We start from the raw sequence: 24,938 nt of genomic DNA on the forward strand, positions 1-24,938 counted from the left end.
TCAAATGTTTATGATTAAACATAGAGCACAAAATATCATTATAATGTTTCAGACAATGGTAGAGGTTTATTATCTCAATCTTACCCACGGAAAGGGATTCTGGACGCAACCTGAGCGAGCGCAAACTCAGCCTGCGAGACAATGCTTAGGGAATAGTCTCCCACTACAAGCACAACAAACCCCGGAAAAGGGAAGCGGAAGACTGAGCCAAACGTTGAACAAAAAAGTGAAGTTTGTGAAGTACACAGTGACAGTTACCTGAAATAAACGCAGATAGCCAGCCATACGAGGATGAAGGAAACGTTTTAGAAATGTAACACCTACGAATCATCAATCGAGTCGAAAAGTGTCAGTTGTGGTAAAGCGCGTAGCTAGCGGTTAACCTAACGTTAACTCGGTTTGACAACAAGACGCTGCTGCGCTTCACAACCCGACGACAAGAAAGTAGTTACCGAGCGGTTTGTGATGATTGTTAAAGACGTTTACAAGTTTGTGGCAAATCAACCCGTACTGTCTCCTTTCAGGTGAGTTCATTTAGGCTGCTGCTGACGAGCGGCTAGTGTTGGCTAACGTTTGCATGGTTACTTGATTTAGTTTACGGTAAACAGAAGCTCGCTTCATTGAGTAGTAGCATTGAAATATACCAAAAGTACACATAATGCAGAATGGGTCATTTCAGAATTATATATATATATATATATATATATATATATATATATATATATATATATATATATATATATATATAATATCACAGGATTATTGATTGTTGATTATATTTTGTATTGATTATCTGAATCTGCATGTAAAGAAACAAGTGTATAGTGAAGTAAAATGTACATATACAATATTTCCCTCTGAAATGTAGTGGAGTGGAAGTATCAAGTAGCATAAAATGGAAATACTCAAGTGCCGTGCAAGTACCATAAAATTGTACTTAAGTACTGTATTTGAGTAAATGTAGTATGTTACATTCCACCATTGCTTATATGTCAGTGTCTGTGCCCCCCCCCCCTTTTTTTTGTTTTTGTTTGTTTAGTGAACAAATCTGGATATCTGCCCAGTCCTCTCTGTTTCCTGCTCTCTGTGTGAAATGACCTGACTGCGACTTCACTGGTTCCAGCATCAGATCACAATGGCCAGAATAGCCTGGTATCAAGAGAAGGTGACACAGACATTCAGTTGTTAATGACCTATTTTAAAAGTGTACATTTGATTTATCCAACAAATCAATTTTAAAAAGTCTCTAAAAATAGATAGATAGATAGATAGATAGATAGATAGATAGATCGGTGAGACATTTGAATTTGGTGATATTGGTACAGAAACAGCTTTACATTTATGTTATGAATGTATACGTCTGAATTTTTGGGGGATGTTGTAAGATACATTTACAGAGAATAGATGCATTTTTTTACATAAAATAAAGATACTGACAGAGGCCAAGTTTTTATTTAAATGGAAAGTTTTATATCAATAAATGCAAATAGTGTCAGAGAAAACCAAGCGCACACCAGTTCAAGATTTGATTAGCTCATTTGACAGGAGCACTACTCCTTTTTTCCCCGTTTACCTTTCGCTGGTTTCGTATGAGTGCGTACAAACCAAATGAAGTTTGAAAAAAAAGCAGGCGTGACCTGTTCAACAGGTTACCGTATGTCGAGACATGTAGGGGGATAGACTGTCAGGTCTCAAAGCTGCCAACACCACAAGATTGTGCATCAGTGTAATTTTCCAGTTCATGTTATGAGCCCAGCTGCATTTCATCTGTGTCAATAAGATCTCACTCCAGTCTGTTTAAAGCCTGTGTTGACATGTCTGAAAAGCAGTAGAGTGCAAAAGAAAGTGTTTACAGCTAATAGGCTTAACCATAACAAGTCCCATATTTTACCTTTTAAATGTTATTTACTCTAATTTATGGAGATATATTTAGAAATGTCTCATATTCATTATTGTAATATGTAAGAGGCTCTTAATTTGCTGTCTTTAAATGTCATAAGAAAATGTCATCGGTTAATACTATTTTTAAATGCATTAATTTCAATTACCCAGTTTATTTGAAGAAGTTTTTTGAGCCGTAAATGTATTTATTAAGACACTCTGATCAGCTCTCCCTCTCTGTTTCTTCAGTCTCTACAGAAACGGGAAAAAAAACAATCTGTTTTAAGTCCAATTGATTGGAATAATTTACCATAAGCATCAGTCCAAACATGCCCAAACAGCATTTTAACTGAGCAAAAACTTTGGTGCGGTAAATATGGACAAACTGAATTGGACTAATGGCCACAGACCCTTAGTAAATACTCCGTGGGTTTGAAGAATCAGAATCAACTTTAATTGGCCAAGTATGTGTGCACATAAAAGGAATTTATTTTCTATCTTTCACAATGTACTTGCATATAATTCAAAATAACAGCTAGGGACAAGGACAACAAAGCTGGTCAGATGATAAAAAAAATAAAACGTCTATATACAAGTCAAATGTTCTTTAAGATGTAAACAAAACAAATAGTGCAAAGAAATAGATACTGAATGGATATACATGGCCTGAATTATTATGTAAGTAGTGTACTGTATGTATGTACATGTAAAGATGACTACATACTGGATATACAGTGTGTAGGATGTATATTAATAGTGACAGATGATATGTACCTATTCAAATTTGCATTAGGGAAAATGATAGTTCGGTAATGAATGTTCTGTTGTTGCTACAGATCGGGGCCTATGATCAGCAAGTCTGGGAGAAATCTCTGGAGCAGACGGATTTAAATGTAAGACAACAGCAGATCTCTTTAAAGAAATTAATTTTTTGTGCATTACCACTATTTTGAAAATACCACTTGCCATTCATCTAGGGTTTGGACAGCCAACCGAGGAAGACCGGTCACATCAAATCAGACCTCATTGATGTCGACTTAGTAAGAGGTGAGCATCAGTGAGGAGTAGTTCTCCGTCTCTTAGTCTGTTAGTTAGTTAGTTTGATAACGGAGACACTATAATCATCTGCAGACAGACAGCTACACACTAACAAATACATGTTCTGCTGTCAGCTAATACCATACCAGCCTCTGTCATTTCTGCCTGTGTTCTCATGTGTCACTGTTCACTTGCTTCAGCCCCGGTAATGACAGAAGAATAATGAACAGAGACAAATCACAGGACTTTGTATAGTCGAGGAATATCGTCATATTTGTAATGGGGTCATTAAGCTGTGTGAGCGACTTTCTCCCCGCAGGATCAACATTCGGCAAAGCCAAGCCAGACAGACCCTGGACAGCTCTGACCCGGAAGGGTCTGGTCCGAGTGCTGCTGTTCCCGTTCTTCTTCCAGTGGTGGATCCAGGTGACCTCCAGGTCCATCTCCTCATGGATCCTTGTGCTGTATTTCATGCAAGGTTAGCTCACCAGGTCTATTCACACTTGAGTTGTGAGTTTCATACTGTAAACTGACTCTTACTGCTGAAAGATCTCAGTCTGGTTCTTTCTTGTTTTTATGGAAGATGTCATTAAAACGTCTCATTGAGGAAGAATTTGAAAGAATAGTAATTTCTTCATGAGCCTCTTCTATATTGCCATTATCAATCATTTATGTGCTTTAGAAATCCACAGAGAAAGAGACTATATGGAGCCCAGCTATAATGAATTACCAGTGTCAACATGCACATTGAGTAATGGTTTAAAAACTAACAGAGTCCCGTTTAAAATGCTTTTATTGCAACAGTGACATTTTGAGTGTGTGTCGTTCTTCAGCTAAAACATTACTGCTGCTGCTGGAGTGAAAGTCATTCAGTGATTAAGGTGGGACACCTCAGGCAAAAACATTATTTTCATGCACTGATCAATTTTGGGCTATTTTTCTTCTATTTTTTTTCAGACTAGTGGGAAAAATACATCCAAAGCACACGTTTATTTTACTACATTCTGTCTATTTTTGTCACTATATGCTAAATTTGGCATTAGATAATGCCTCATTTTCACATATAAACATAGAATTTCAGAAAACGTGTTATCTAGTAGTTCAAATTTTACCCTATTGGCCTCTGGTGTCTTTCGAAATGTATGGAATTTTATATCCTTTATATTCCTCAAAAATCTGTTTTTTTTCTCAGCCTCTGAGCCATAAATAATTCCATTCCTATCTATATTCTGAAGGTTTTTATAGAGGGGTTTGTTCATATATCAACTGTAGCCTGATTTATATAGCATCTTATTTCTGAAAACATGGGGAAAAAAAGACTGATTTAATGGCTGTTGTGTCTCCCCATAAATATTTTTAGATTTTCTCTTTTGACTTTGCTCAGCCACAGAAACACATGCAGGAAATAAATCTAAATACAATACGTGGATTTTGATATGAACCCAATTCAGTATCTGCATTTGTCACATTTACATTCAGTTATGTGCATCAACAAACGTGTTATCCATCACACCTGAGCAACACAGAAAGACCTCATTAATAAGCATGAATCCTGTTATAATGGTTCCCCTAAGAGACCGTTTTGTTTGCTGTTGCCAAATGTTTTGCTCCCCTCAGTGGCAGCAGTGGTGCTGTACTTGGAGGTCCCTGGGGCGAGTGCCAGCGAGGTGTTTGGGCCCATGTGTCTGATGCTGCTGCTGGGCACCGTGCACTGCCAGATTGTGTCGACTGAGTCCAGCCGGTGGCCCTCGGGCAGTCCAGCTGCCAGCTGCACCACCAGTCCTGCTCGCAGACGGAGGTTGTTTTCTCATTGTTAGGCACTGCACACTCATTTGCCTTTTACAAACACACTCTCACCTCTTGGCACGTGCATAAACAAGAATAAACCCAAGGACTTTTCATCAACCTGAAGTTCTTTTATTCAGTAAAGCCTCACTGATACTCTCCAAACTCCTGTGGGTTTAAGCTAATTTTGTGATGCCTGCTGTATTTACAATCTCTCGCCTTTGACTGTCCTTTTTATTCTGTGTCTTTTCAGGCCGAGGAAGGGCAGAGTGCTGAAAAAATCAGAAGAAAAACCTGACAGGGGCGACGCAGTGCAGCAGGGGCCATGGCAGTTTGAGGAAAGCCAGCGATCATACAGGAACGAAGAGAGGAGGGTACAGTCACTCGTCTCACTAGTCAACCTCAGTACTGTGGTATGAAGCAAAGAAGGCATTGATTTATGACAGAAGTAAAAATCATTGTCAGAATTTTAAAAAACTGTCAATAAATATGGGTGGGATGCACTGGAAATGTAGTTAGAATTAAACTCTGGGTCCATTGCCAAAATATAAAGGGACAGTCAACCCAAAATCAAAAAAAACATATTTTTCCTTCTTACCTGTTATCAATATACAGTAGATTGTTTTGGTGTGAGTTGCGTAGTTCTGGAGATTTCGGCCATAGAGATGTCTGCCTTTCTCCAATATAATGGGACTATATGGCTTGTGGTGCTCAAACCCCAAAAATACATTTAAAAAAGTAGTTTCATGTAAGATGCTGGTCATAATTTCAAGAGACATTGGTGTTGAGTTTTTTCTATGTATTTTTTGAGGGCCATCTAGTCCCATTGTATTCAAGAGAAGGCAGACATTTCTATGGCTGATATCTCCAAAACTTGGCAACACACACCAAAACTATTAGCATGATAAATAGCGCTACAGGTTAGAGAAAGAAAAATACATTTTGTTTTGGGGGAGAACTGTCCCTTTTTGGTCTCTGGCTAATGAGGATGTGTTACTGATCTTTTTGTTCTTTTTGTTTGCTGTCTCATTATCCGCACAAAGGCATTAGTGAAGATAAAGAAACACACGTATCTTTATTGCAATCAATGAACCTCCTCGACTGCCTAGAGCTTCTAATAATAAGAACCGTTGTTGATTTTTTTATTTACTCCAGGGCTATTGTATTGGAGTTCATACGATTGTCAGATTGTCTTGTTATTTTGGTAATTTCCTGTATTACAGGACTGAATTCAAAGCTGCCCTTGACTCTTTAATTCCATTCTAACTGCGGATTTAAACAAAAATTTAGCAGCTTTTTGTTAAACTCACAATTACATAGGAGTAAGACTAAGTCCAGCTCTACTGGCCTAATGTGTAATGTATTCTTGTATAATTTCGTTTTCATTACTGAAAAACATAAAATGTCAATCCGCTTTGAGAAAGACAACTTAAGTTATAATATCTAATTTATTATTTTCATAAGCTAGGCCTTTAAAAATGATTAATCTGTGAAGGTTGCTTTAAAGTGCACCATAGTTTTATAGTCTGTGGCGTTTGTCAAAGACCTGCATGTTTTGTAATACATGTTTAAAATGTATGTGTGTCTCAATATTCTCTCGCAGGCAACAAGAAAGTCAGGATTTGGGGCATCCGACGAGCTCTCCAGTGAGGAAGAGGAGAGGGTTCAACCGTTGGAAGTAATTCTTCCAAAACCTCATCAAGAGGCACACCCTGCTTCAACGTGTCCGACTTCTCCACCAATGTCTTCTGTTAGGAAGAGAAGTCTAAAGTCTAACTCCAAACCCCCATTAAGACTTCAGGTAAACCTTGTTTTTACACTGTGTGTTAATGACACTGGAGATTGACGTTTACTTTACATCAGTTGTGTGTTCCTCAAATAGAACAAGCATTAAGGATTGAGCACAGTTCAGCGTGATGCGAAACAACTTTATATACTGAAAACAGGAAGGGGCCTCCGTCAAGGGGACGCCCAGAGAGGTGGAGCGCCTCAGGCCGAGCGGGGGCTCGCGTCCCGCCTCCGACACTGATGACACACTGTGGGAGGAGCTTCTCCAAGGGCCAGACTCCGTCTCCACGGGGAGCAGTGACAGCGAGTTGAACGGGAGGTACAACGCTGGCATGGCGCTTGCTCAGACCACCACTCTGAGCAGTGATGATGAGAGCCTACAGCAGGGAATCACCGGAGTAAGGCCATCTTACTCTTCCTCCACTGGTTTTGTCTAATTGTGTCTTAAACATGTTGGTACATTTTATTCATGGATGTCAAAACACTCCAAAGGCGTTACAACTTTATGGTGTTAATGTTAAATGTTGTAATATTTAATTGCTAGCTTCATTAGCAGTCCCAGTCCCATTGGAAGCCATCAGTAAATTGGATGTTATTTATTGTGTTTCATTTCAGAACCAGCTGTCTTGGCTGCAGGCATGTCACCCATCCAAGGACCGCGTCAGTGCCATATTTTGGGAGCAGGGCGAGTGTAAGAAAGCAGACATGTCAGTATTGGAGATCAGTGGGATCATCCTCACGCGGGTACACGTCATGCTCTTTACTTTGGTATTAATTCTGTGGGTAAAGATTAGGGATGCACCGATCCACGTTTTTCACTTCCGATACCGATACAGATATCTGAGGTTTAGTATCGGCCGATACCGATCTGATACCGATCTAATAGAGAAAAACAGTGCTGAATCGATTTAAAAAACGCAGCCGACGCTACGCGCCCCCAGGTTGTCCATCGCTTTTCTCATGTTGCTGGCGTTGTCCCTCAGAATCACGTGGATTTTGCTCAACGGAATTTGTCACTTGTCAAACATTTCCTTCAGGCTAGCTGCTATCGCTTCACTGGTGTGTGACCCACGAAAGTTTGTTGCATTTAACATTGCACTGTGTGGCACAAAAGTTTCATCCAGCCAGAGTGCTGTTAAACTTAAAAGTGACACAGGGGAAACGTCGGAGCTCCAGATGTCTGTCGTGAAACTTATCGATTTGACATCTTTTATCTCCTTCAATATGTGTTTGCACACTTTACCGTGCAGTTCAGGTAGCGCCGTCTCCGACAAATATTTTCGGCTTACCATGTCGTAGCGTGGTTCCAGGTGGTTAACTAGCAGCCGGAATCCCTTATCCCCGACAACTGAGAGCGGCTGCCCGGTTCCAGATGGCTGATCCTTTCGCTCGCTCCATTTTGAAAACAATCTATGCGGCCAGTTCGCTAGCGCATGACGTTACGCAGAGCACAACGCATATAATTGGACTGAATAGATTTGCCTTTATGGATCGGTCACATTGTCACCGATACCCGATCTAGAATTTTTTCCTATATCGGGACCGATACAGATATTGATATCGGATCGGTGCATCTCTAGTAAAGATTGCTTGGAGTCACATCTGTGGTGGGAAATATTGTAATCTAAGGAAAGCCTCGTTCAGTGATGAAATACAGTGACAGATAACAGTTTGAATACATTTTTTATATGATCAACAATGTGCCAAAAGGTGATATTCTCACTCTGTTGAACATTTACCTGTTTGACGTATATAATCACTTTTAGACATTAGAAAAAATACATAAACTCAGACTGCGATCTATCAACACAATCTTTTCTTACCGAGTTGGCTGTCAAGAACAATGGATTTGCTTTTCACAGCATGAAAATGTTGCAGCATAACAACATATCTCTCTCTCTCTCTCTCTCTCTCTCTCTCTCTCTCTCTCTCTCTCTCTCTCTCTCTCTCTCTCTGTGTTCTTTGACAGGTGAAGTTGGTGGAGCAGGGTATGGGTTACCTTGTGCTCGGTGGGCTGATGACCGCCACCTTGGCGCTGCTTCCCTTCGCCTTCCACTTGGCTCAGCGTCTGGACATGTCGCTCCTCAGCTCCATGTCTCTCAAACAGCTGGGCGAAATGGCGGTGGGGCGGCGTGATGCCCAGGTCTACGTCTTTTTCTTCATCACGATGGTGCTGAGAGTCTGCCTCATAGGACTGTTCTTCTTCATGATGTGTGTGGCTGAGAGAACGTACAAACAGGTAATACGATTTAAACCCATTGAATCTGAATGATGAAATTTGTGCCAAAAATCACATTTCTTCATGTCAGTCGTAACTCAAACATTTGAATACAGAGATATGATACATATTGTTAGCTTGAGCTTTATTAACTAACTCACTAGCAATATTATACTTCCTACTTGCGTCCCCCAAATCATTGTGGGAACTGTTTCAAACCATTATGTAATTATCTTAAATAGAAATAAGAAACAGGAGTGATAAAATCCATTATTGTTACCCCTTTTCTTGTTTGCGCTGTCTATACTACTAGTGAGAATGTTATGTTAATATCCCAGGAACATCAATACTTTATCCGTTCATGTACAGATATCGCCCTGCCTTTAAAAATGAACTATGGGAGTGAAACTTGAGCAAAAAAAAAAAAAGCCTAGGGATCATTGTTTGATTGTATTGTTACAGCTGATTTTAGTTTTGTTTTTTAATTTACTTCAATGAATTCTGATAGTAAGCAACCTCAGCCACACTCACCAATCCGTTTCTTCACTAATGGTAGCCGGTCTTCCCTCTAGTGGCCACTCCACTCTTTGCAGGAGACTGCTAAACTCTGTTGACTTGCTTTGCGCCTCTGACAATGTGTGTGTGCGTCCACGTTTCCACAACAGAGACTCTTGTTTGCAAAGTACTTCAGCCACATCACTTCAGCTCGCAAGGCCAAGAAATCGGAGATCCCTCATTTCCGGCTGAAGAAGGTCCAGAACATAAAGATGTGGTTGTCACTGCGCTCTTTTCTCAGGGTTTGTATTCACCGGCTTTAACTCCGTCATTGCTGTACATTGTTTCACCACCGGAGGGTTGCGATGGACGTGTCTTTGCTTGTAACGGTGACTTGCTCTTTCATTGCAGAGGCGAGGGCCACAGCGCTCCGTCGACGTCATCGTCTCCACTATCTTCCTTTTGGCGCTCTCTATTTCATTCATCATTTGTGCCCAGGTCAGTGATGTGTCCGTTGGAAGAGATTGGATCTGTTGAGATTGTTGTTCAAATTTTCACAACAACAAAGTGCCGGCGGCCACGACGAGTATCAATACTGTTGTTTTTGTTGCTCTTCCTCAGCTGCTGCGCAACCACCAGACATTCCTGGACTCTCTGACCAACTGGGAGCTGATGGTGTGGGCTTCCTCCCTCGTCCTCTTTCTCTTACGGCTGGCCACGCTGGGCTCAGAGACCAACTGCAAATACAGCAACTCCTCAGTGCTGCTCACCGAGCAGGTAAGAACCTGGGTCTTCTAAACACATGGAGTTGCAGGTAATTTGTCAGTAGGCCTAGCACAATAGGCAACACCATCAGCTCATTCAGTGGTAGGATAATTTTATCCAGGTTTTTTAAATTACTAGTTAAATGACTATGACTTTATTGTACAATTTACAGAATGTAAAACTGCTTTTGGTTGCAGATCAATTTGTATCTCAAGATGGAGAAAAAGCCCAATAAGAAAGAAGAACTCAATATTGTGAATAACGTTTTGAAACTGGCTACAAAACTGATGAAGGTAAGCAAAAATGAAGCTTCTTTGTTTTTTTGAAATGATAAATTGTCTGATTTTACAAAAAACTACACAATAAGCGTTATTTAGCTTTGTAATACAGTATTACTACAGCAGAGCCAAAACCTTACTCTCGTGATTATTTTCCAAGTGTAAAATATTGCAATTTTTTTGTATTTTATTTCTATAAAAGTATGATAAAGGAAATATTTAACAATAGTTTTTCCCCAGGTCCTAAACCATCTTTTAGTAATGAGAACTTACTGATTCTGTGCCTCGAAGCATTATTTATACATGACTGCATATTACAGCTGCACACAGCATTTAACAAGCACATTTTAGTCGACAAACATACTGACTTCATTTTACAACTAAATCATTTTCTATAAAGAATAAAACAGTCTGAATCAGAACATTCCTTAAGTTTATTTGTAACAAAATGAACAAAAACAAAAAAAATCCTATTGCTCTTAAACACTGCCCAAAAGTCAGAACACAGAATAGCATTTAAATGACATTTAAAAGTAATTCCTCATTGTTTACCATGTAGTGAATAGCCTTTAGTACCACTGACCTCTGGCGTAGGGGTTAAGACGGCAACCATAAACTGTAATGTTCCTGGTTTGAATCTTTGTTGCATTCCTTATTTCCAGTCATCTCTCTCTCTAGCACTATCGTATGTTCATTAATTAGCTTCTATACGTCATTTAGGATTGACTCGAGACATCTCTAATAACTTAATACTGAGAGATATAGAACTAATTTGATTGCATTGTAATTAAATTTGTTTTATTTATAACCATGGCCCAATGGAGCTATTTTTGTCAGTGGTACCCATGACATGCATTCCCTCTTACCTCCTCCAGGAGCTGGATATTCCATTCAGACTGCTGGGTCTGACTGTAAACCCTCTCATCTACAACATCACCAGAGTGGTCATCCTGTCCGCTGTGTCTGCTGTGGTCAGCGACCTGCTCGGCTTCAACATCAGAGTGAGAGTCTTTCTGCTAAATGTTAAAATACACAGAACAAATTATGATTAAAGGAGCACTCAACTCAACTTTACACATGACTTCAGTTTAGTCTTCACATAAAGCAGTATTCCGCCTGTGACAATAGGTTGTGTTATGTCTTCTGTGGCTCTACAGGGAGCTTTCTGAAGTTTGATATATGCCTGTGTTGGAATTCTCAATGTCAAACTCAGTCAGTTGCATTGTGGGAAATGTAGGATCCAGCGATTGTTTTTGTGTTTGACTAGGGGACTACAACTCATGTTATTTTCAACAATCTTTCTCTTGTGAAAACCCCAACTTATTGAATTACAATAATAAAACACTGGACTGACCTTTAAATGAAAATTGTGAAATATTCCCTTTATAGTTGCATATTACAAACAAACAGTGGGGTTGTAAGTAGCCTACAGGGATATCTTAGAAATATCTTATGTCCCTGATGCTTAAGTGAAGACCATCTGGCCAATAAACAAAGCAACATATGCATAGTGAGAATTTTAAACATGCTTCCAAGTTAAAGGAATAATTCATTATCTTTTGATTCATGTGCTTTCGTTTGAAAGTTAGATTTCAAGATCAACTGTAGCAACAAATTTGCTGCAAGAAAGTGAATAAGTGTGCTCCCCAAAACTGTTCCTCTAATGAGGGATGAACCACAGTTGGTCTGTAAGACATCTGTGAAATGACAGTATTCTTTTTTCCTCCTAATGACAGTTTTATCTCTTCTGCTTCATTTCCAGCTGTGGAAAATCAAATCTTAATGTGAAAACGGTCGGACACTGGAGACCAGAAACTCCCCACGTCTGCTGCATACAGCGTCTCATCTACAAAAAGAAAAAAGTGCAAATCTACTGACTCTATAATCATTATCTGTGCCTTCCAGCTGAGACTTCTGTCTCTTGAGTTTCATGAGTCTTTCACAAGCCTGAGATGCTCTGACAATCGCTCACACACCGTTACTGGCTCAGCTGGTGTCCATCCACCATGCTGCTGACCCAGTGCCTGACCGTTGACCCTTGAATGTTCCTCAGTATGTGGCTAAATATGGGGGTGAGTTTGAGGTCTGAGATCATTTCAGGCTTCTGTGGCATCCACATTCCAAATGTGTACAGATGTGTGGACACAACATCAAAAGTAAATTCAGATGTAGATATTATTGTCTTACTCACTGATGTTTCTCATCAGTCTAACTGTAAATCAAAATGGGCTGCCAGCTTAATTAAGTGAATTTTCATAGGACTCAACTTTGATTTCAACCTTTTGTACTATTTAAAGAGTAAACCTTGTGATTGTAAGTGGGCTTTATTTATTCTGGGTTCTGTTATAGCACTTGTAATGTTACCTGTAAATCCTGACTCTCTGACCACTATCTATTGAAGACCATTGTTGAATGAAATGACTATGCAATGTTTGTATAGTTATGCTCAAATTAAATATTTGATAGAGGTGAATACATGTTTTTCATCCACGGATCAGTTTCGTAATGTTTCTCTTTCCACATGGTGGGTTGCACTTCATCCTCTGCAGAGCTCTTACTGTCTGTTTTGTTCTTGAAGTCTTTTTTGAATTAGTGATAATGGGCAGTGCATTGACGTATGATCTATTATCAACGTTACGGTAGGAGCAAAACATAATGACGTAGAGGCACACCTCTCGCTTGGAAGGACACCAGCCGGCCGAGGAGGCACCTCCGCACCAAGGACAGGCCGACCAGACTGGCTCCTCCGACCGTAGCGGCGGGTGCAAACTCTCGGTCCGGCAAAATCGTGAGACCCCCGTGCCGACGGTGTGTCACGGCGTCCGCAGAGGCTTTCCTCCCGGCACGACTCATATTATTTACATATCGATCAGGTAAAAAACAATACCGCAAAAATGAATATGATGCTGTTGTAAGCGCGTCCTGTATATAATGTTTGAGGCGGATCATATTGTTGTGCATTTTCATTTGGGATTATGTAATTATGTCAGATTTCTCGTCGCATGAACTCAGTCACCGCAGTTAAAGAGAAAATGATTGCTTGCTCATATGCAGCTTTGTAAATACAGTGGATTTAGCCAAGCGGACTTCTTTCCCTTTATGAGAGGATGTGGCAGCATATTCATCCTTTGCTATGGATCCATGGAGCCAACATATTTTTTTTAGAGAATCCACAGCTTTGTGTTTAAGATTCTGTTTTATCAGAGATGCATGGAAGTAATAATACTAACATTTATCTGACTCCTCTGTTTCAGCCTGGTTTAGATAATCCCCTTCTGGCACAGAAAGCGAGCTGATTTTTATTTTTTTACTCAAACAAGACTCTCAACATGTCGAGCATTCAGATAGACAACGGCTCTGCAAACTCAGCAGAAGCCAAGAAAGCAGACATGAGAATGAATGAGAAGAAGTGCTGTAAGTGAAGTCTTAAGTTTCCCACAATAATTCCATTTGAGCAAGTTCTTCTGCATGACTGCTTTAAGAGTCCACAGGTGCTCTTGTAACATAAAGCCTTGTATTGTTCACTGTGTGACACCTGTGGTTTCCACTGTTCTTAAGGAAATTGCCTTTCTCTCCAAGGACGTTTACTCCTCTAATTTCTTTAGGTTCCGTCTTTGATCCCAGTCCACTGATGATGTTTTTGTCTGAAGAGATAATTATTTTAGTCCAGTGCACACATGGCCTAGTTATTAATTTGTCCTTTAAGGATCCTGCAATAAAATGCATTTTTCTTGCAGTATTTTCATTGGTTGTGTTGAAACACAGCCTAACTTTCCGAGACAGCACATTTACATCTAAGTACCTTAAATTCTCTGCCTGCTATGCCACGTTTTGTCATGCAGATGATTAACATTGGAGGGTCAGACACTATAACTGTGTAGGGTTTCTATTAATGTGCTTGTACGTCCGTCTCCTGTGTAGCATGGGCCTCCTATATGACAAATTCTCCAACGGTGATCGTAATGATCGGCCTGCCTGCAAGAGGGAAGACCTACATGTCAAAGAAACTCACACGTTACCTCAACTGGATCGGAGTCCCCACCAAAGGTTGGTTACAAGACATGTGACAGAAAACAGTTTTCTCTCTGTCTTTTTCAATTTTCCCCAATAGTAAATCTAAGTCAAGCTCACTGCACATATTTCAAATTATAATCAAATAGCCATCGTGTCATGGGTGTCAACTCAAAAATACAGTATAATGTGGTCTACAAACTAATTTAACAGTTTAAATCAATAATATACTGTAAATTAGATTGTTTCTAAAAATAAAACAAAAACCGTACCGATATATTGAGGAAAATCAAAAGATCTTTGCTGATAATTTGTCACGGGTCATAAAATTAGGGTATGAAGATATCTAATATATTGATTACAGGTGAAACTGTATATTTTTACTTCCAAATACTTTGCAACGATTGTCCAAACGTTCTTCATATTGGTTTATGTAGCAACCCCCATTTGACATGACATGTACATTTAAATGTACGCAGCCTACTGTATGTGAGTATCTGAGAATAGGAGGCTAAATTCAGCATCGGTTGAGTTCTAATCGCTGTAATGCCGTGTTAATGTCATTTGTTCATTTTTCAGTGTTTAACTTGGGCGTGTACCGCAGAGAGGCTGTCAGAGCTTATAAGTCCTATGATTTCTTCCGGCACGACAATGAGGAAGCCATGAAAATAAGAAAGTAAGTTCCACTTTTACAAAATGTGCCCATCGTGGACTGTTGTTCAGTCATTACGCAGGACATTCATTTATTATTTATCTATCAGTAAGGGAGGCTGCAGCATTTCTACTGTCCAGTCCACACCTTTACTTGAAGTCTATTAACTTTTTGTGTAAACAGAGTCACAGCTCTTTCAGGTTCATTTGTCTTTATAATATTAATGCCAACATATCCCCCAAGTAACATGTGTCTGTTTGGTATTCTGCAGCCTCCATTGCTGCATCAGTGACTAAGCTGTTTTCAGGCCTACAGTCGATGTTGAGACAGAGTCAGCATAATGTTCATACTACCTTAAACTGGCACTGATTTATAGTTAATGTGCGTGCGCAGACACACCACATGACAAAGTATCACCACCAAATTCTTCTGGTTTGTATTCAGATCAAATGTATAATCACTGCTTATTTCCCAAAAAAGATTAAGAATAAAGAATACAACTGTTTCTCTCTTTCCTTCATGGTCTTATCCAGCAGTGGTAATCGAAATGGAGTTTGTCGTTCACGGCTTTCATAAAAATGCGATAGGCTCTTGACAGCGTCCCAACGCTGAATTGTGACCTAGATATTAAACAAGCTGCCGCTGTCACTCTGAAGCTGACACAAGCCCGCCAGCTGGGTCTAACAGTAGCTGTAAAGACTTTGTCTTTTTGATATAAGAAGTATCAGTTTGGTGGGGTTAAAGGAAAAGGTCGACGTCTTCTGGAATACGCACTTTTGCTTTCTTGCTGAGAGTTAGATTAGAAGTGGTGGCCAGATAAGAGGGATTTACTGAAGAAAACAGCACTAGATTATCCCAAATGGAAATTGTTCCCCTAAGTGTAAGTGATAGTGACATTTTGGAAAATACGCTTCTTCACTTTCTTGCCAAGAGTTACCTGAGAAGACTCTCGGCAGGAGAACAGCTAAGCACATTTTCCAAAGTGTAAAACCGTTTCTTTAACTCTAAGAGACAATTAAGTGTTGTTCTGTTCAGTAAATCCCTCAGGATTCCTTCAAGGTAGACTAAATCAACCCCAAAAATATTACTTTTCTGTCAAAAGAGCACTCCAAATGAAACCGTGCGCAATAAGGTCTGTGGATTATCAAACATGTAACCAAGACCGTGTTAAAGATAAAAAAATATATATTGCCGCTGAGCTTTCCAAATGTTTTTTTTCCAGTGCTTTCAGCAGCACATATTGGATCCTATGTACCTCAATTTTGTTGGGGTGGCAGCAGAAATCTAAAGAGCAAATGATCACAACCTCGGCACATAAAGATTAGACACCACTAGGAGATTAGAAAATCTTTTTGTGTGTGTGTGTGTGTGTGTGTGTGTGTGTGTGTGTGTGTGTGTGTGTTGAGTTACCTGATCTTTATCAATTTCCCTCATGCAGAAAAAAGACATTCATCTTTTATATATTATTATGATTAGCAGTCTACTTGATGATCAAAAGAGCATGATTCTAATTACATAATACTACTAATACTTTCTGATTCTTGACATTTTCCATGTCATTTATACAAAACCTTTTTAGTGAATGACTGATGGTCCTTCAGAGCACTGTTTCCATGTATGTTTTCTCTCTCTCCCACAGGCAGTGTGCTCTGGTAGCTCTGCAGGATGTGAAGGCGTACCTGTTGGTGGAGGGAGGTCAGATCGCGGTGAGTCCTCTCTCTGCCTTGTCTCTCTGTGTCTCAATGTTGACTCACCCCAAACGTGAGTTTTTGCAATACGATAGTCTTAATCCTAAACTGTCCCTCAAACATTTTACCAGTGAACACACGCATCATACATGAGAAATACTTTCCCTCCTTTGTGTTCGTTTTTTTTTTTTGTTGTTTTTTTTAAGGTGTTTGATGCAACAAACACAACAAGAGAACGGCGTGACCTCATCCTAGCTTTTGTGAAAGAGAATGCCTTCAAGGTGAGATTTGCTTAATTATGTTCATATTTTGCAATTATTTCCTCTTTTCCCTCATGGGCTTTGGTGGAAAATAGGCATTGATTTAAACATCTTGCATAGAGCGGTTTCCTGGACTTAAAGTGAGACTACACAACTTTGGTTGAGTCACTGGTTAAATATATGACTCATTATATCGGCCTTTAACTCCCAAGATTATTTAGAGTCAGCTGTTTTTGTGTTTCTGTACCATAAAGGAGCATGTAACAGGAGCATAAATAGAAGAGGAGCAAAAAGGTCAATTAATTAGTCAATCAACTTAGTTTAGATCATAGAAATAAAATAGGAGTAGAAGGGATATTCCAATTTAAAGCAATGTAGCTGGATGGTCAGAGCGGCCGCCATTTTTATTTGTACTGTTGCCATTGCAACCGTTGTAGCGGGCTAACTTCCGTATAAACTACACAGACTTACAGGAAGTCGCAGATGTATCATCCACACACTCTCGTCCCCGCATTGAAATGTGGCTCATTTTCTGTTACCAGTGTAGCATTAAGTATCGTGGAAATGAATTAGCTAGCTAGCTTGCTAATTATCTCATGCTACACTAGTTACAGAAAACTGAGCCGAACAGCGGGCTGGTGGCCAGCGGCAGCGCTTGGTCTATATGAGCCTTCCGCCTCACTCGCTGCTGTTCTGGAGAAGGACATGGTAGTTACATAGGTAAGGTGACAAGCTTGTCACCTACATGGTGACCTAGGTACCTAGCCAGCCATACGTCTCAGGAACAATTGCCATTTTCTTTTGCACAAATTTTGTCAAATGACCATAGAAAACAGTTCAATGCTAGTTCTACTCCCCTATTTCTTTGGTTTAGAAATTCTGTTAAAGGTACTTTGTGTAGTTTTTGACCACTCGTAGCAATATTAAGCAATGTTTTTGGAGCAATGCCCGTTTTGATTGCATATCCTCCTTGTGCTCAAGGACGCACTCAGCTCTGCTGCCAGTTTCCTGCTACTCCACTGATTGACAGTTAGTATTTTTTCTAGTCATGCACCAAGAAACGTAGCTACACACCAGGAAATGCAGAAAAGAAAACTAACAGCTAGAAAACATGGTTAGAAACAATTCAGTCAAGAATACACACAATTTGTTTACTTGAAAACTCCACTGAGTGCCTTTAATTATCTGATGCGGACACAGCTGATTATGTGACATGGTGTTGATTCAATGGACATTTTCAGGAAGCTTTTGCACACGTTGACCCTGTGAGCTGCCCTCTTTCCAACAGGTGTTCTTTGTGGAGTCGGTGTGTGACGACCCGGAGGTCATCGCTGCTAATATTCTGGTATGATCTCATGTCACCAACGACACTCAAAGGTTTGACTGTCTTGTCGTCTTGGTCAAACCCGTAGTCTATTAATATTCACACTATCTACAGTGTTATGTGAGAACGGCCGTGCTTGCTCACATTGTTTGAATGTGCTGCATACCTGTGACAGGAAGTGAAAGTGTCCAGTCCAGACTACCCTGAGAGACACAGAGAGAGGGTAATGGGCGATTTCCTCAAACGCATCGAGTGCTACAAGGTTACGTATCAACCATTAGATCCTGATGATTACGACAAGTAAGAACTGATCACCTCCTTCTGCTTCTATATTGGTGTTTCAAACATTATTCAATACTGTTTACAAAAAAAAAAACATCCCAATATTATTCATATAAAGCTTACTTTGGAATGTTTTTTTAACCAAGCAGTAAAATTGTTTGCATCTTGTGTATCATTTTGTGGAATTGCGATTGCAGTTCAGAAAAAAAACACTAGATGGTGTCGTTAACAACTATTTCATTCATTGGCACCTGCAGGGACCTATCTTTCATCAAGGTGATGAACGTGGGCCGGCGTTTTCTGGTGAACCGCGTTCAGGACTACATCCAGAGTAAGATTGTCTACTACCTCATGAACATCCACGTGCACTCTCACTCCATCTACCTGTGTCGGCACGGAGAGAGCGACCACAACGTTGAAGGTCGCATCGGAGGAGACTCTGAACTGTCTCCTCGAGGGAAACAGGTTCTCTTTTCATAATCCTCATTTTATGAACTCAGATCAGTGGGATAAGGTGTACTTAACTGTAATATTATGAACACTTGAGTCACACCCTTTATCCCATCTAATCCTCTCCATTTCCCATTTTCTTGTCTCCGTCAACTGGACATGAATCTAATGAAGCAGAAATACTAAGGAATTAATTCAGAAAAAAGTAATGAACAGAGAGATGATTGGAATCATCTCTCTTTATCTCTCACATCCAGTTCGCCCATGCTCTGCGAGACTTCATTGAGGAGCATGAATTGTCGAATTTGAAGGTTTGGACGAGCCAACTGAGAAGAACCATCCAGACAGCAGAGGAGCTGGGCGTCCCTTATGAACAGTGGAAGATACTCAACGAGATTGACGCAGTCAGTACCTTCATCTAATACCCTGCATTTTACAATTCTACTTGAGTTCTTCAATTCTTACTTGAGTAAAAGTATGAAAGTATAATAAAGAAAATGTAATTAAAGTATTAAAAGTAAAAGTACTCAATGTAGAAAAATGGCTTCTTGCCAGTTACCTTTCTGTCAATCGATGAATGGATTAGTAGTAATTTAATTTATGACAAAACATTATTTTATAAGCTATTTGAATGCACAAATCTGAATTTGTAATGTAACGTACTAGTTACATTATAAATAAGCAGTCAAATAATTGATAATAAATATTCTGAGATGTAGTAGTGTAGAATGAGGTGGCATGAAAAGAAAACCCTAACCCTCAAATTTGTACTTGATACATTCCGTCTCTGCACAATTGTCAAAGTGAAGAAGGCTTCAATGTAGAGATAACAGCGACAAAGCCACAAAGCATTCAGTGCTTTTGTTAATGTTCAAGCATAGAGCAACATCCAGAGGAGAAAACCTCACAGGGTCTTCATAGAGATGGGAATATGGTGATAACACCTGGTACTATTTACAATATACTATACTACTCTATATATATATATATATATATATATAATATAATATACTTATATAATCGCTATGTGGACTATATTTAAATTCTGGTGTGTGCGTGCGTGTGCGTGCAGTGAAAGGGCTTCCATCCTCCTCTTTATATGTGCTTTTGACATTAAGACAAATGCTGCTGTCCTTCTCCAGGGTGTCTGTGAGGAGATGACTTATGAGATGATCGAGAACGCCTTCCCAGAAGAGTTTGCTTTGAGGGACCAGGACAAGTACCACTATCGTTACCCAGGAGGGGAGGTGACCTGACAACACTCCTTCCATACTTTTGTTTGCAATAAACTGAATCCTGTTTGTTTAAATGTGTCCTTCGGCGGTGGGTTTTAAACAGTCTCTTCTCTCGCTCTCTTTCAGTCCTACCAAGACCTTGTTCAACGCTTGGAGCCGGTTATCATGGAGTTGGAGAGGCAGGGTAACGTGTTGGTCATCTGCCACCAGGCTGTGATGCGCTGCCTGCTCGCTTACTTCCTGGACAAGAGTGCAGGTCAGATAAACACAAGTGCATACACACACACATATACACGTATGACGTCCAGATGATAAGACGATTTTGTATACTCTATTCTTCATCCCATAGAAGACCTGCCTTACATGAAATGCCCGCTCCACACAATACTCAAACTGACCCCTGTTGCATATGGTAAGCCTTTACCTATAGCTCTCAATATTAAAGATTATTTTTCTGCATTATATGCATGTTTAATTAAGAATGTATTCTATCTCCTATCCTCTAGGTTGTAAAGTGGAGATGTTTTATCTCAACGTGGAGGCAGTGAACACGCATCGAGACCGGCCTCTTGTAAGTCGCTCCGCATCGAGCTGAATCACATTGTTGCATAAATGTGCATACAGCATTGTTGAAGTACAGCTTCAAATGTGATCATCGCTGCAAATTATGTTTATTGTTTTCTTACAAAGTAATAATTCCAAACTCATCAGCAAATCTCAACGTCTAATAGGCTTGTTGTGTCTGCACTTGATCTCGTGTGTGAGGCTTTGCTGCCTTGAATCCCTTTTCTGTGTCCCGGTTTTGTTTTGTTGCTTCTATCTTTAACCGTAATTAATCAGCCTGGCTTGAGCTGTAAGCTAATGAATGTTAAGTCAGTTGTTAATTTGGTGTTATTTTAGCTTGATGGAGGCAACGGCTGATCATGCTACCTTGCTTGGCTGATCTAATCATTATTATTTCTCTGGTTGCACCCTGATATGAAGATTGTGTGTGAAAGACTGCCGTGTGTGGAGCTACTAGTCCCATTTTTAAATCTTATATTAATCTTGATGGGAGCAGCTGTTCGTCTGTCTGTGCAATCAGGACTGCACCGGTACAATTTATTAATGTTTGGTGTCGTGTGCTTGAATAACTTGGTTGAAACCGCGTCTGTCACTTGAAACGGCTTCAGTTGTTTTAACCTGTTGCTGTGGATCCATGTTGATACGACGGCTAGTTTGCTTAGCTATGTCTGGTAAGGTGTCGCCCCCCCCCCCCCGGGGTTTTGTGTGTTCCCTCATCTTTTTCCCTTAACACTTGCGGTATTTCATCTCCTACCAGGATAAAATCCCCAGGGACTCTGCTCTCATACATCGACGGAATAGTTACACACCCTTGTCCAGTCACGACCAGGTCAAGCGTCCCAGGCTCTACAGCGCGGGCAACCAGCCCTGGCTACCGCTCGCCCCCACCCCATCAGCTCTGATGCCAGAGGGACGGCAAAGCCAAGTTAGTGCCGTAGCTACAGGCTCCCCCTCTAAATCAGTCACTGTCAACTGTACTCAGTCACCTCCCACCACAGTGGTAACCCTGTGTATGGCATTCCCTCGCCTCCGTTTTGGATTGTCTCGATGATTTAGTGTCCGTGTTGAAAATGACGTATATAGAATCCATCTCTCTGTCTTTCTCTCTCAGGGCATGTCTTGGATCTTGAATGGGTCTTTGTATGTTGCGCCTGTCTGTTTCCAAAGTCAGATGTTTGTCTTGCATGACCTCTGCTTCACCACTGGGCTGTCTCCGCCTTGAATATGCAGAACAGCACGTCTACTTTTATTAGTTAGCCTCTATGGGATAGAAAAGACACACACACACACACACACACACACACACACACACACACACACACCAAAGGTCTCTTGTACTGTATTTTGTTACAAGTACACATTATTAGCTAAACTTAACCTTCATAAATCTACAGTGATGATTCCACTTTTTAAAAACTGGATCCAATTTGATAAAATGTAAGTTAAAATTCACACATTATGTCGGATGACGGATGTCAAACTTACAAAGAATTTTAAGATTTTACAGATTCATATTTGTACGTGTTGTGTATGTGTTGGCCTTGCCTCGTGTGTAAAGTGCTTCAGCCTCTCTCCACATTTCTATCTCTCTCTTTCCCAACTTCCTCTAAACCTGTCTTACAGCCTCGGACAGGAAGCAGTTGTCTGTGAGTATTTTGGAGATTTAGTACATGTAGCCCGCCTTTCAGTTTCTTTCCCACAATTCAACTCATGTCATAGTAACCCATGTTGTCACAGTGGTGCATTTTTTATGGTTTTCAATCTTTCGGTTTCTCTAACCTTCGAACCACCTTTGTACTTGAATAAGAACGAAAGCTGTCGGCTTTGTTTCATCTCAGTGGCCTTATCAAGAAAGCTCTATGAGACGCTGATTCTGTGGTAGTTTCATAAATGGCTGCAACAACGTAAAACTCTTTGATTATAGTATTTATTAGACACCTAGATATATTTCTAAATGGGAAAATAATGTAGGATTTCTCAGGGTATTTAAGTATTGATTTCCTTGTTATTGCATACAATTAAGGCTACTATATCATGCTCGGAGCCAACAATACATGGAGTCGGAATGTGATTTATAATGAATCACTTCTTGAGAATGTGCTAAAGAAGAGTTTCCACTAATGTGGACTGTCACATTTCTCAGAATGACCTAATTTTTCAAAAAAGAACTTAAAAGACTCCTGGCCCCGCTGGTAGGCTGTTAGCTTCCTCCAGTAGGATCTGCTGCTGTTTGGCATTAATTTGTGAACGTCAATGACATTTTCTTTTCCTTGAAGGAGTCCCTGTGCGAAGGAAGCGACTCTGACAGCCCAGAAGAAACTAGTGGCTGTGTTCGCTTCTGAGTGAAGATGAAAGCCTCTTCCATCATGGCACAATGTGGGCAACAGTTCTGGGTTCAGTCATGAATCAAAATACTTTTTTTTTTTAAACCACATTTTTGGAAATGTGACTTTTTGGTTTTGGTCCTATCTATCTCAACTCTCTGTTTAACTTTACTCTGCATATGAACTGGAAGCCTTATCATTAGTATCATAAACACTTCTGCATGTGCAATAAAATCAATAAAAAAAAAGGCAACTAATCATCGTTGTAAATATTACAATGCCTTACTGAAGTTAAAGTATATCGATAGAATTAGCTCTTCTGTATGAATGTAACAAGAACAATTTTCACTATTGCAAATATAATATGTTATAAAGTAGATGTAGTAAACATATTTTTATAATACAAATACCCTCATCTACCATGCAAACAAGCTGTAGATCTTATAAAATGTATTCCGAGCTATCATCTGTTATATCTTATTGATTAGGTTTATTGTGTATTGTGTTTGTGTTATTTTAGGATTTGAGAGAATGTACTTTTCGGGTTGAAGGAAATTCAAATTCTGAAATGGGTTGTTAGACAAATACATAACATTTCTCGACACACTGTGTACCAGCAGCGTTTTTTAAAGAAACTTAGTTTTCTGTCAAAAGCTACAATTTCATAATGTTCACAAGCTAATGTCACAATGTTCACTAAATCCTAAAAGTTCATCAGTTAATGTATTGTTCGTATTGCCTATATGAGGAAGGGATGTTGTGCAACAAAAGCATAACATTTTGATGGTATTTTAGATATTTCTTGACATTTGTGTTCATGTTATCATATTGGCCCAACTTTTAATTAATTTATTTTAATGTATCTTTACCCTTTAAATTATTTTTACATCAGCCATATCCAAAACACAAAATCCTTTTATTTTACTTACTAATTTTAGACAGATGCACAAGTTCCATTCTATGACTGTGTAAGTTTTGACTGTTACGTTTTTTGCTGAATCAGCCTACTTGTGCCTTTTAAGCGGACAATAAAAGTGAATTTTGAAGTGACAGAAATTTATTCCCCGTAAAAATTAAGGAGACACTGAGCATGTGATATTTTCTAAATGGTTATTCTATTATTTGTGGCCTTCATTTAATTGTTCTTTGTTTCACAATATTTAAAGAACTGAATAAGACATATAGAAACAGCTTTGCTTGATAAATATTAGGCCTCTGAGATTGGAAGAGATTTCAAATCAAGATCATTGCAGTTTATGATTATTGGACAGATGGGTGTGAAACCATGCAAAATGATTAAGTCAACTGTAAGCAGAAATAACTGTAATTAATTGTTTTAAAGAACTGGAAACTAACGTGTGTTAGCCTCATTAACAGAATAAATGCGTTCTATTCTCTTGATGTGTTTCTGCGGTTTACTATTTATATTCTCGCAACACTCCACCCACTACAACACTTGCAACAAGGAATTCAAACCTTAAAAACCATGTTAAAAACATGAATAATAAGTTAACAACTAATTAGTTTGTTTTTCAAAAAACTACAGTCCTTATCTAAACACATGAGGTGAGCCACACGACTTACTGCTGAGAAAAAGACCACGGTTGGATCAGTTATTAGTGTTTGTCAATGGGATTTTGAAACAGGTTTTCTTACCTCTGGAACAAAAGTTAGCATCACACTGGTTCCCTCGACAAAAAGCCAATGAGTTATTTCTATTGTATTTTGGATTATTGCAGAAAATAAGCTCTGTGGCAAATACAAGTTTGTGATACTTTAGTTCAGCAAGATTATCTTCACAAATCAACACCACTCGAAATGTAATTGCAAATGGTACGCACAAGCTTAAGTGATTTAACATTTTGTTTTACGACCTATACCCCATTCATACATTTTTGCT

General features: G+C 39.5%; 2 protein-coding genes across 4 annotated transcripts; both read left to right on the forward strand.

The window, feature by feature from the left end:
- The first annotated feature begins 196 nt into the window (after positions 1 to 196).
- phtf1 (putative homeodomain transcription factor 1) lies at positions 197 to 12,721 on the forward strand. The gene is made up of 17 exons (XM_068712540.1): positions 197 to 524; positions 1,040 to 1,165; positions 2,718 to 2,774; positions 2,859 to 2,928; positions 3,239 to 3,397; positions 4,537 to 4,717; positions 4,958 to 5,078; positions 6,308 to 6,505; positions 6,651 to 6,890; positions 7,108 to 7,236; positions 8,462 to 8,731; positions 9,376 to 9,507; positions 9,617 to 9,703; positions 9,827 to 9,982; positions 10,168 to 10,263; positions 11,124 to 11,249; positions 12,011 to 12,721. The coding sequence occupies exons 2-17, from the start codon at positions 1,136 to 1,138 to the stop codon at positions 12,029 to 12,031; spliced, it is 2,073 nt and encodes a 690-aa protein (XP_068568641.1). The 5' UTR covers positions 197 to 524; positions 1,040 to 1,135; the 3' UTR covers positions 12,032 to 12,721.
- A 150-nt stretch (positions 12,722 to 12,871) lies between these two features.
- pfkfb2b (6-phosphofructo-2-kinase/fructose-2,6-biphosphatase 2b) lies at positions 12,872 to 24,437 on the forward strand. 3 transcript variants are annotated; one of them, XM_068712542.1, is made up of 16 exons: positions 12,874 to 13,121; positions 13,503 to 13,662; positions 14,170 to 14,295; positions 14,839 to 14,935; positions 16,551 to 16,617; positions 16,806 to 16,880; positions 18,148 to 18,204; positions 18,359 to 18,483; positions 18,723 to 18,930; positions 19,173 to 19,319; positions 20,058 to 20,162; positions 20,277 to 20,406; positions 20,500 to 20,562; positions 20,657 to 20,721; positions 21,472 to 21,639; positions 22,991 to 24,437. In XM_068712542.1, the coding sequence occupies exons 2-16, from the start codon at positions 13,578 to 13,580 to the stop codon at positions 23,054 to 23,056; spliced, it is 1,584 nt and encodes a 527-aa protein (XP_068568643.1). In that variant the 5' UTR covers positions 12,874 to 13,121; positions 13,503 to 13,577; the 3' UTR covers positions 23,057 to 24,437. The 3 variants fall into 3 exon arrangements, with proteins under 3 accessions (XP_068568642.1, XP_068568643.1, XP_068568644.1); XM_068712543.1 differs by lacking the exon at positions 12,874 to 13,121 and adding an exon at positions 22,338 to 22,360 and having other exon boundaries at positions 13,550 to 13,662; XM_068712541.1 differs by lacking the exon at positions 22,991 to 24,437 and having other exon boundaries at positions 12,872 to 13,121; positions 21,472 to 22,249.
- The last annotated feature ends 501 nt before the right edge of the window (positions 24,438 to 24,938 follow it).

Source organism: Cebidichthys violaceus, unplaced genomic scaffold, assembly GCF_023349555.1.
Source record: "Cebidichthys violaceus isolate CVI_PGR_0920_01 unplaced genomic scaffold, fCebVio1.0.p SCAF_17, whole genome shotgun sequence".
Classification (NCBI taxonomy): Eukaryota; Metazoa; Chordata; class Actinopteri; order Perciformes; family Stichaeidae; genus Cebidichthys; species Cebidichthys violaceus.